The 12,311-nt window shown below is 38.2% G+C and overlaps 1 protein-coding gene across 1 annotated transcript in view; it reads left to right on the forward strand.

The window, feature by feature from the left end:
- LOC134670351 (metabotropic glutamate receptor 2-like) overlaps positions 1–12,311 on the forward strand; it is a 274,915-nt gene that overhangs the window by 184,360 nt on the left and 78,244 nt on the right. The window contains exon 5 of the mRNA XM_063528169.1: positions 9,986–10,130. Coding sequence (XP_063384239.1) covers positions 9,986–10,130 — 145 coding nt within the window. The remainder of the gene's footprint in view (positions 1–9,985; positions 10,131–12,311) is intronic.

The raw sequence follows: 12,311 nt of genomic DNA on the forward strand, positions 1-12,311 counted from the left end.
TAGTATCTAATAAGTATAAGTTTATAAAAGTACAGTGACAGTAGGTATAACGAAGTAAATCTTTGTCCAAAGAGTAAAATACCCCGGATCTCAAAAATATAATGGCGAGCGATTTGGCGGAAATTATGAACTACTTAGAATGCAATCATAGGGTTGGACAAAGATAACTCTGCAACCTTGCATGTCATTTCCAATGACAAAGTAAGTTGTATTTGTCCAACTAACTGCCAAAATAAGTTATGTAGTCCATAGCCGCCGCATCGTAGACAATAGAACTACTGCAGCAAGTGTTATTCATCATCTGCTCTAAGTGCAATTATGCCTTTACAACTAAATCCAGCGCTAATTTCTAACACTAACTCATTCTAAACTTGTGTACCTACGTAACGTGTCTTTAACTATACAGCGAGCTTTAGCAAGTTAAGCTTGTTTAATGTCGTATCTGTAAATTAAACTCAAGCTCTCAAAGGAAAATAAACTAGCCACTCGCTTCGGGAAATGAATTAACTAGATACGATATAGTAAATATATGTGACGTTCCACGGCAAAAGGTCTCATAGCGCCGCATTAATATTGGAGCGGCGTTGATAATAGCGTAAGCGCCAACCGCCATAAAGTACCTTTACCCTTGGGACGTCACATATCTTTACTATATCGTATCTAGGTATTCATTTCCCGAGTCGCGCCGTAGTTGTCGACTTAGTTTACGACTATAACACTCTCGTTAACAGTTAACACGCTCAGTAATATAATCCGCACGTTGAAATACTGGGTAATTTTTCTATTCCGTGTGTAATATAAGTAAGGCAATTTCCTCGCGTCCCCTGCATAACGAAGTTACATATAACATAACGAGGGTTGAGAGAAGACAAATAAATGTTATTTGCTCCAGAACTGTACTTACAGTCTCATTCCAGGAGACACTTAAACTTGAAAAAAAAAACCGGACAAGTGCGAGTCGGACTCGCCCACCGAGGGTTCCGTACTTTTTAGTATATGTTGTTATAGCGGCAACAACTATCACGATTCGTGAGATACAGCCTGGTGACAGACGGACGGACGGACGGACAGCGGAGTCTTAGTAATAGGGTCCCGTTTTATCCTTTGGGTACGGAACCCTAAAAAGATGGCACACTTGAAATAAAAGATCAGAAATATTACCTTTTGTTAAAGATTTCCAGCCAACAAATACAAAGAGATTGAATTGAATAATTTGATTAATATGATATGAGTCCGTGATAGTTCTATGTAACAAGTAACCATAAAACTCTGTAAATGTGAGTAAAACGTTAATTAATTATAACAGAATACGTTTACAGATTTTTTCATATACATGTTTTCGTACCTACATGTTCATAAATACTAAACGTAATAAACACATATTTCTGATAACGACTTATGAATCACCCTGTATAATCGTCGCTAGCATAATTGTTACTCATTTATTTATTCAGTTTAAGACACCCATGTGTTTTAAAGTCAACATTATTTTTAAGCAGTGCTGAACGAGACGACCCGCTTCGCTATAATCCTATAAAGGTGTTATTAAAACAGCTCAGCGAATTGATCGCTCCGGCGATCCAGTATTATAGTTTGACATGACTCACTGGAGCATAGGCAAAGGGAATTGTATGGTCCTTTACGCTTCCCTACTAATAGTACCTCAAAAAAAGATGCGATTTTCAAATAATTCTTCTGCTACTGACAAATCTGAGAATGATGTGAATTAGATTATATACTTGGATTATTCATTGAGCCAACATCATTTAAAACAAGTCTGCAAAAAATCTGAACTACCGGATTTGACGCAAACGCTAAATGTATAAAATTACTGTATTACATACTTATCTACGAGTATCTATTTCAGGTCGCACTTACAAATAATATGGAAAATTAGAGCGATATAAGTACCAACATTATAAACAACCGTACGTCATATTATTATAAAAAGACGACACCGAATGTGAAAGGACTTCATTGAAATGAAAACAAATGAAAACATTTATTTAGAGGCAACTATTGGCCCTATTATTGTATTGACCATAACTCGATTCAACTCAAGCAATGAGAATATATAGTCAGAAAGGGTTACTAAAGCCGGCTCAGCCGACACAATCCCCAATTTATATACTTTAGCCCTTAATCGGGCAACACACTTGTAAGCGAATTTTAAAACTGAGGGCCTACGCGAACTACGTTCGACGTGTTGCCTTGCCTCTTTGTCGCACTTGTAAATGCGTACTTAAGTGTGACAGGAAAACAACACGTCGAACGTGGTTCGCGGTAGACCCTCAGCCTCTGACAACAAAAATGCCATACCCTGAATTTCAATCATATAGTAAACGGGAAGTCAAATGGTTTCATTCTTCCTTAAAGTCCCACATTATTTAATTATTAATTAGCATACCTGTGCTAATTCGGGGCACGAAAACTAATTACATACATATAATCACGCCTATTTCCCGGAGGGGTAGGCAGAGACCACGGATTTCCACTTACTACGATCCTGACATACCTCTTTTGGTTCCTTCACATTCATAACATTCCTCATACACGCTCGCCGGTTTAGGGTGCTCTTGACCTGGCCTTTCTTCAGGATTTCCCCGATCTGATCAGAGAAAGTCCGCCGAGGTCTACCCCTTCCAACTCCCACTAATTGATGTGTATTATTAAAGTTTATTGACGTATATTTATGCATTTTGCTTATTGGAAATCCTGTATTACTGTTAACAGTTTCAATATCATGTCTACGAGCCTCTCAAGGTAAAAAACTTTAATACTTACCATCACTTTAGTTTTCGTGCCGCGAGTTAGCACAGGTATGCTAATTACCTGAATTTAAAGGCCCGTGGAAAACCAAGACGTTTTAGGAGACCGAAGAGCTGGCAGCTTCCTCACTTTCAAGACTTTCTTGTGTTACGAATTCTTATAGAAAACTAAATTGTGAAATAAGTTAAGATACTAGCAACTGAAATTAACTTGTATTTTAAACTATGCTAATTGAGATTAAGTACCAGAAGAATTAAATTTGTTGCAGGAACTTTGCATAGCCTTATCTGCCTCAGGCAAACTCCTAACAGCAGCAATTTGTATTACATACTTTTTAGTTCTAAATACTCTGCAGCATCATCATCACTAAAAAGTTAAATGGTACAGTTTAAAAAGTATTTAATTACTGGAGATACCTACTTTCTTAGCATGCGTAGCACAACTTAAGGCAGGCGTGGCTCACTCCGCGATTTCGTCGCTTTGCTACAGATTGCTAAAAGTACATCCGTTAGACCCCAATTTTGGGGTTTGCCATAAGCCGCGAGTGGCGCTATCGCCACCTAGCGGCCATATCTGCGCTGATCGTAACAGACGCGTTTTCTTAGAGAGTGAGTCTTCTGTACCTAGTACTATTATTTAATCTATGCTTAAGGTAACGTTCGGATGGCAACAGCAGCTGCATTACTGTTGCGACATTACTGCTGCATAATGGAAAGTGAGGCTAATTTAGCTTGCAAGATTTGACCCGAATACATAGTTATAATACAAATATTGCAAGTTAAATAAAAACTTGTAATATACTGTCCAAAACTACGACAATAACACTATAGTTGCATTACTCTGCTGGCACTTAATTTACATATTTTCTTACACATTATTATGTTAATACGTTTCACGCCCACGGACGCATTTCTACAGAGAGCTAGCAAATTCAGATTGTGAGGGTAGACAAGGGATGAATGGCACCCATTTCTATCGAGGTAGCGCTCTCTCTCACTGCGTTCGAGCACCAATAGACCGAGGCTGAAATTATGCCTTTTACCCGAGTTAAGCACTCTACTTTTCGAATACGACGAAATTAAAATACATGTGCATTTAAATAAACACAGCTAAAGTATAAACTTCAGTAGTATTTCTTGAGAGTATTTTCAATTGAGTTAGTTTAGTAGTATTTCTTGAGAGTATTTTCAATTTAGTGAGTTGAGTTAACTATCAGATTGGAAATTGTACAACAAATCCATTTAAAACCAAAATCTTAATCGGTTATTGTAAAAAAGGAAAAAACGTACTTAGAAAGTACACAGTGCTCTAGAGCAAAAACGTATCATTTTTTTTTTCTGCACAACAACTTTTTAGAACAACAACGACCCACTTTCAGAGCATGAGAAATGAAAATATTGTTATCAACTCGAATATGCTCATCATATTCCTACTCAATCCCGAGGCACCACTAAAGCAATTATAATAATTATTCTCGCTGATGTCTAATCTTATTATATTGCCATTTGTCATTTTATCGTACGTGAGCGAATATTTTGAATTTAATTTGGTTTATTGAATATACTCGTACACGTGGGTGGAGATAATCTTCCGCTCTAATTACGCCAAAGAGAATAACAGTGACTGATTGTCTACCAAAATATGTTGCGCGAATTATAACAATAAAACCCACACGTGTACCTACGGAGTTTTAGATATTTCACGCAACATACACGTGTCTGTGCGTATGTGTAACACGTACCCCTCATAGATCAACACACTTTTAAATCAAAAATCATTTATTTTTCGTGATAAACTCTTTCTCTTTTTTTATGTACACACAAAAGTAACATTATAAGGTTTAAAACATACATATTTACATATTGTTTACCACGAAATGGGCTCGCCTCAGCATACTTAATGTAGACCCGAGAGTTGGCGCTGATCTTGATTTGTGGGCCACGATCTCAGCAGTACGGCACGGCCTCGTAGAACGGAACGCATCCACTTGCGGCGGCTGCCATAACCTAAAAGGCAATGCCGTATAGGGTTTAACTTCTCGTCTTTGATTACGCTTATCCATTAACCTAATACATCTAGCTAAATATTTTCCGATACGGATCAAGTTTGTCACGTTCAATTATGTTTATTGGAACTCGTTCGCGTGAGTGGATGTAATTATGACCATTGACGGCAAGTGTGATAATGACAGTTATAAATAACTTATTTTGCCTTGGGGTTTACATACGTGCAACAAATACCTTGAAAAGTTTTAATTACAGCCAGTTTTGTAGTATGTTACAATCATAGATAAGAAAAATATAAATGTTTTCTGATAAATGTCGCCACTTATAGGAACATTTTAATTCCAACTAGTTAAAGATATGCATTATTGAAGTATTAGAAGCAAATATAAATGATTGAAAGCAAATATAAATCCGGATAGGTGGGCTGGAAAAGCCACTAAGTGGATGCCACAAAAGAAACGCGGACGTGGCAGGCCCAGACGGAGCTTAGATGGCGGGACGACTTATGGTAACATTCCATTTCTAACCGCAGCTGCACTACCGGTACTGAACGCGTCGCTGTCATTGTCAATTTCCATTGTAAAATGAACAGTAATGCAGCTGTCGTTGGAAATGGACTGTCACCTTTAGACGCCTTCACATCATCAGTAACTGGCCGGAAAAACCACTACAACGGGAGTTGTGGAGATCAAGGGGAGAGGCCATTGCCCAGCAGTGGGACACAATAACGGGCTAATAAAAATTGTATAAGTAAATTAAACTAGTTTTTGAGAAAATCTGCTCATTTACTTGGACTACGAATTGTGGCATATAAAGTTCGTTTTTTTAGCATTAGAAATAAGGTAAACAATCTTGATGTGTCTTTTAATTGAAAAACACGTTTAAAAATAAGTTACGGAAAATATGTAACGATTATGAATCTAATACGATCATTTATATTCTTCTGCTTTCATAAGTATTCGTTTTTGATTTTTAAAAAGCGTTTTCAATTAAAAGACATGTTAAGATCGCTTACCTTCTTGCAAGTTCTTTCTAATGCTAAAAAAACGAACTATAGTTAGATTAGTTAGCTATGCAGTTAATAATTATGATTTAGTAATTACATTGTTTTCTAATTAAGAGAAACAATGCGACTTTATAACGTTATGGGCATACCGAGTATAACAACCCTTATCTGTATTGTTTAAACTTCAGCACTAGCTCTGTAAATTCTATACACCAAAGTTAAGCATGCAATGCACGTTATTGATCATAAGTTTCAGAAACATAATAACTTGTACGTCTTACCCTCTATAGGAAGTTAGCAGCTAAAAGTTACCCGTAGAATGCCAGACAAAAGCTCTAGAACTTCGATAATAGTTAACAAAAAGTCAACGGCTTCCGTATAGAGGTTATAAGTTTAATTTGTTGTTCATTTTGTTAAAACAAAGATAATTTATTATAGGCCAATCAAATTAGATCCATAGGTTTTGAGGAATAAATTCCCAATAAGCTGAAAATCGTTTATATTACCTTCATTTGGTCCTAAATGCGGGTAATGTGAGGTTGCGTAATTCCAGGAGGTACGCATAAATTTTGGGAGCATTAGGAGATAATTTTTTCCTTGTATTGCCAAAGCACTCGATGAAAAAATACCACACTATCATTTACAATGGCACTGCCAGTACCAGCAAGGTTTGGTCCTAGAGAAATATAGTAAGACAAGAGTGCTCACTCCATATATCAGTTTTGGTACTAAAAATATTAGTATTTTCATAGTCGACATCTAGCATCGAGTAGCGGAATTATCAGTACTTTAATTAGTAGTACTGTCAAGTGACAATAGGTGTAGCAGTACTACTACTGCTACTTAAAGTTCTGATAATTCCGCTACTCAATGCAAGATATCGACTATGAAAATATTAATATTTTTGGTACCAAAATTGATGCATGGAGTGAGCACTCTTGTCTTGCTATATTGCTCTATGGTTGGGTGGAACAGACACTGGTGACTGGTGAAAAGGCGTTACCAAAAATAAAGAAATTAAAAATAGCGACCATTTTTTACTATGACTACGAATTCATATTAAGGTAATTTTCTCATCCTCAGATATCAATTTTCATCATGATTAGAACAAATTTTACTTCACACACAAGGTAAACGTACTGAAGCTCGACGCGGTCCCAGTACAGTATGTCATCTTGAAACTTAAGTCATTGTCAATAGAGGTGACAGCATCAAGGTGTCATATATATTACTAGCATGTCGAGCACTAGTACGTTTACCTTACCGTTTTCGGATTAAGTACATCCTGTACGGTTATTATGGTCGTTTTTGTCTACGTGACAGCGTAATAAAACTGTGTTCGTCACTTTCTATCCCGCGGTGTTAGAAAGTAATTTTATCACGTGATAAAGCCAACCGTAAATCGTAACACGCCCGCTGATATGATTTTATGGTTCACTGTTTAAACCTTAATCATAGTATAACAATGCATTTTATCACTAACCAAATAAAAGATTAAATACAGGAGTTTCGACAAATAAAAGCAGAATCATGTTGTTACTAATTTCATTAATCGTTTTTCCTGCGACACGGTCTGATAGTAACGCTAATTGCTTACCCTAATGATCGTTTTACATGCCACACGTGGGTCTAACCTTCACTAATGATTTTAGTTTACTTTAAGTACTTAAAAAAGTAATTATTATATAGTTTTGAGTATATATTCTTATATCCTATTTCGTAATACAACGGGCTATGTGGCAAACTTAAAGACATGCTCTACTATGCTCATTGCTCAGCAGTAATCATTTGATCAGTAATAGGGAATGCAAATCGGTTATTTTCGGTTATTTTTTGTATGGAAATAATCGGTTATTAACCGAAACCGCGGTTATTTCCATACAAAAAATAACCGATTTGCATTCCCTAATCAGTAATAAAACTGAAATAAATAATAAATGAATTTTATAGGACAATCTTACAAACATCGACCTAGCCCCACAGTAAACTCAATAAGGCTTGCGTTGTGGGTACTAGACGACGATATACATAATATTATATGCATTGTAGATAGATATAGATAAATACTTAAATACACAGAAAACATCCATTGTAGTAGAGTGTAAAGGAACCTTAACAGTTATATGTGTAACGCTGCCTTAACAGGACTAGCCTGACAACACTGCATCTAGCCCCGCCCTCTTCCACTATTGACAGCTATAAGGATAGGATCCATTCTTGATAACTGAAATGTTAATTAAATATAAAGTGCTATATTATGATAAAATATACCACCATTGAAGACCACAAATATTGTTTTATTAAATAACAATACATGGCGCAGTCGGTAGGAACTCAGGAGAAAATATTTGTGGAATGAATCATTTTGTGAATAATTGGGAATTTATGACGAATTGTATTGAAATTTCAGAACAAAGGCAGCAATAGCGCTTAGGTGTATAAGTGTTCATATAGTTCACTCTTCCTTAACTCAAACATACAATACTTCAAAAAAGCACTAAAGAGCAAGTCATAAAAGAACTCGCTGCTTTTCTAAACCATTCAAACCACAGAAGGGCCATGAACACTTCTTATGAAATGCATACTTGCATTTGAGAAACGAACGAGAATCGCCTTATATACCCATGCTTACGTCAGCGTCTTTTTATTTCTAGCATGATTTTAAAGAGTTTACTCAGAACGAATTTTTGCCTCCACTGCACGTAGTGCACGTGAGAATAACGTATCATTAATATACAACAATCGTATAGCGATTATATAGGTACAAATACAACAATCGTATAACGATTATCGCCTACAGACGAGAAACTTGTACCATAATAATAACAGTGTATCACTACGTATACACAAGGTCCCCCGCCCCGTCTGTTTGTGTGTATGTATGTTCGGAATAAACGGATTTTCATACGGTTTTCACCAATCCATAGAGTGATTCTTATAAAGGGTTTAGGGGATAATTTGTTAAGGTTTTATGTAACCCGCGTGAAGCCGGATCGGATAGCGGGGCGCTAGTTTAAAACAAATATATATGTTAACATATTAAGAACATACACCGAAGCTAAGTCGAATAAAGGTCTGTGTTTAAGAGTTTTATACTGTGGAAACCGTCGCCCCGACCCAGCCGTAAAGTCGCGTCTATCACCATCGGGCGGAAAAATCCGGCTTCCGGCCCAAGAGAGGATGAAAATTTGTGTACACAACTAAACACCGCGGGTGGCTTAAAAATAAAGGAAAACTCGGCACGTTGTGGCTCGGATTTTATTTAGTGCGCTATGTGTGGAAAATGTCTGTTTTGATTCTGGAGCGCGGTATATAATGCCAAAATCGCTAGTCATATATCTAGAAAGAGTCAGATAACACAAGTTTTACATAAAATTATTTAGTGACATTGAAATTATGGTTCGAGACAACAGCTCCAATGAGGTGACAATAGGGTTAAGAATTTTAACCACTGACGTGGACGAATTCACGGGCCGTAGCTTGTATATATAATTTACCAAGACAGCAACCGTTAGTAAAATTCAAGAAATTATTCTAGTTTACCTCTTTACACCGTCAGAATCGCACAATATCAGCCCAATGCAATCGCAGCACATTGCTATTTCGTATTGAACACCTTAACAAGGTGAATTACACTAGTTTCTTCGTAGTTCACCTCAGCATCAAGTTTAAAATACAGCTATTAGTCTGGAGCTAAAGCTTAGAAACTTTAATCGAGCTGCGAGACCAGCGTTCAACTATTAAATGGCTTGTAGATGGTTTAAAAGCTTTAAGCTTTAGCGGTAGATTTAAATAAAAATGTTTACAGATATCTTGTAGCAGAGTTCAGAGTTTTCTGTCTCTTGTTTAAAATAATAATAATAATTTCAGCAGTCCCACTGCTGGGCACAGGCCTCCTCTCATGCACGAGAGGGCTTGGGCTATAGTCCCCACGCTAGCCCAATGCGGATTGGGAACTTCACATACACCTTTGAATTTCTTCGCTGATGTATGCAGGTTTCCTCACGATGTTTTCCTTCACCGAAAAATTATTTGAATCAAATGATATTTCGTACATAAGATCCGAAAAACTCACCGCTTAATTCGGTGTCATGTTTAATTGAGAAAATATATATATAATTGAGAAAAAGTGACATCTTCTGCCAACGGTAAGAAGTGTGGTTTAAAAGCAGCGTTCGGTGATAAAACTGTATTTTTGTTACAGGCATTTGAAGAGTTAGAAGCACTGCTGGGAAGGAGTGGAATCTGCATCGCTGTGAAAGAGAAACTGGTGAAAGACTCCGGTGTTGCTGCAGAGACGGTGTACGACGGTATCGTTCAGAAGCTGCTTACCAAGCCTAGGGCAAGAGGTGAGACATTCCACGGCATCTTCATTGAAAGTTCTGAGGTATTGAGGCTGGTGGAAACTGGCTTGCACAGTTGGTGTGGGTATAGATGTTGTTTATCAAGCCTATAGGCAAGATATCAGTGGCGGTGCGTCCATAAAAGCCGATTCCCACTGGCTTGCCTGTTTTTGGACGTTTGAGCAGAGTTGTAACGGAAATATGTGAGCCAAATAAGCCCCTTGCCTATAGATATGTTTGACGCGCCGCCACTGCAAGATATAGTAGTCCAACACATCTTTGCTGAGATACTGGCGTATGAAGAGTATTATTCGGTATAGATCAGATAGTATCGCAGATAGTTATTCTGATGTAGTACAGTCAAATAATTTAAAACCCATTTTGTACCTTGTCACAAAGTCAATAAGTAGTATAATGTCTCTTATAGCGACTTTCATATTGCTGGTCACTGTGACAAGGTACGAAATGCGTTGCAATGCAAATTACATTCTTTGACAGTACAAAACACACATATATACACACGCAAGTAAATACAGAAAACGGTTCTCTTTGGGAGTTTACGAATACATATGTACCTACATATCAGTGGCGGCGCGTCAAACATATCCATAGGCAAGCCGGGGCTAATTTAGCTTACATATTTCCTTTACATCTCTGCTCAAACGTCCAAAAACAGGCAAGACGGTGGGAGTCGGCTTTTATGGACTTTTATACAGGGTGATCAATCTAAATGGGTCAGTATGGAGAAGTCAGAAACTATAAGAGATAGCAAAATCTGTTCTTAGGAACCATGGCTTCGATTTTAGATTTAATCATAATGTCATTAAATTTTTTTTTAAATTCTATCATACATAACCGGGATTCGAACATGGTCAATATTCTTGTTGTTTGTTTGTATGGCAACTTTTAAACGATGCGTGATAGGTGGGGGGTGCTCGACCAAATATCATAGAGGGCCCCGAGACAAAACAAAGTACCTTAAAAAAAATCAAAATGGCCGACTTTTTTTTTAATTTTTTCAAGTTGGTCCGAGCGCGCTGAGAATTGGCATGCGGCGAGCCTGAAGGCCCAAGATTACAATGTCAAAAAAATATTTTTGGAAAAATCCAAAATGGCGGCGGACACGGGCAAAGACAAATTTCCAAGTAGGTTAAGCCAGCCTGAAGGGTGAGCTTCAGACCGGGAGGCCGAAGGCCGACCCCGGTGGAGGGCCGAAGGCCCGAAGCCTCCACCCCGACGCCCAAAAAGCGACTCCCAATAGGAAAAGTGTTGGGTCGTGTTTACGCTCCAACTTCCCTCTCGTGTGACGCTTCGGGCCTTCGGCCCTACGCAGAGCTCGGCCTTCGGCCTTCGCAAGCCTCGACGCTTCGCCGTGCGGCTTCGGTCATCAAGACAGTTAACTTGGTAGAACGCTTGGAAGCACCGAATTCACGCAGTTCGGCCTTCGGCCTCGCATTTTGGGAGTCGGGGTGGAGGCTCAGGGCATTCGGCCTTCCACCGGGGTCGGCCTTTGGCCTCCCGGCATGAAGCTCGCCCTTCGGGCTCGCTTATCCTACTTGAATATTTTACTTTGCCCGTGTCCGCCGCCATTTTGAATTTTTCCAAAAATATTTTTTTGTTATTGTAATCTTGGGCCCCCAGGCTCGCCGCATGCCGAATCTCAGTGCGCTCGGACCAACTTGAAAAAAAAAAAAGTCGGCCATTTTGATTTTTTTTTATGTACTTTGTTTTGTCTCGGGGCCCTCTATGATATTTGGTCGAGCACCCCCCACCTATCACGCATCGTTTAAAAGTTTCCATACAAACAAACAACAAGAATATTGACCATGTTCGAATCCCGGTTATGTATGATAGATTTAAAAAAAAAATTGAATGCCATTATTATTAAATCTAAAATCGGAGCCATGGTTCCTAAGAACAGATTTCGCTATCTCTTATAGTTTCTGACTTCTCCATACTGACCCATTTAGATTGATCACCCTGTATATCCCTTTAGCGTTAGCGCATTTTGGAAAAAGTTACCATCGTGACAGCGACATCTATGACATAAACCTGTAAACTTACCGTGTAATTTGGACGCATCCCGCCAACAAACCAACCTAATCCCCACCGATTACCGTAAATTAGCCCAATCGATCAATCTCCGCCGAAACAAGGCCCAAATGTATAAAAACCAGCCAACCAAAT

This window comes from Cydia fagiglandana, chromosome 13 (assembly GCF_963556715.1).
Source record: "Cydia fagiglandana chromosome 13, ilCydFagi1.1, whole genome shotgun sequence".
NCBI lineage: Eukaryota > Metazoa > Arthropoda > Insecta > Lepidoptera > Tortricidae > Cydia > Cydia fagiglandana.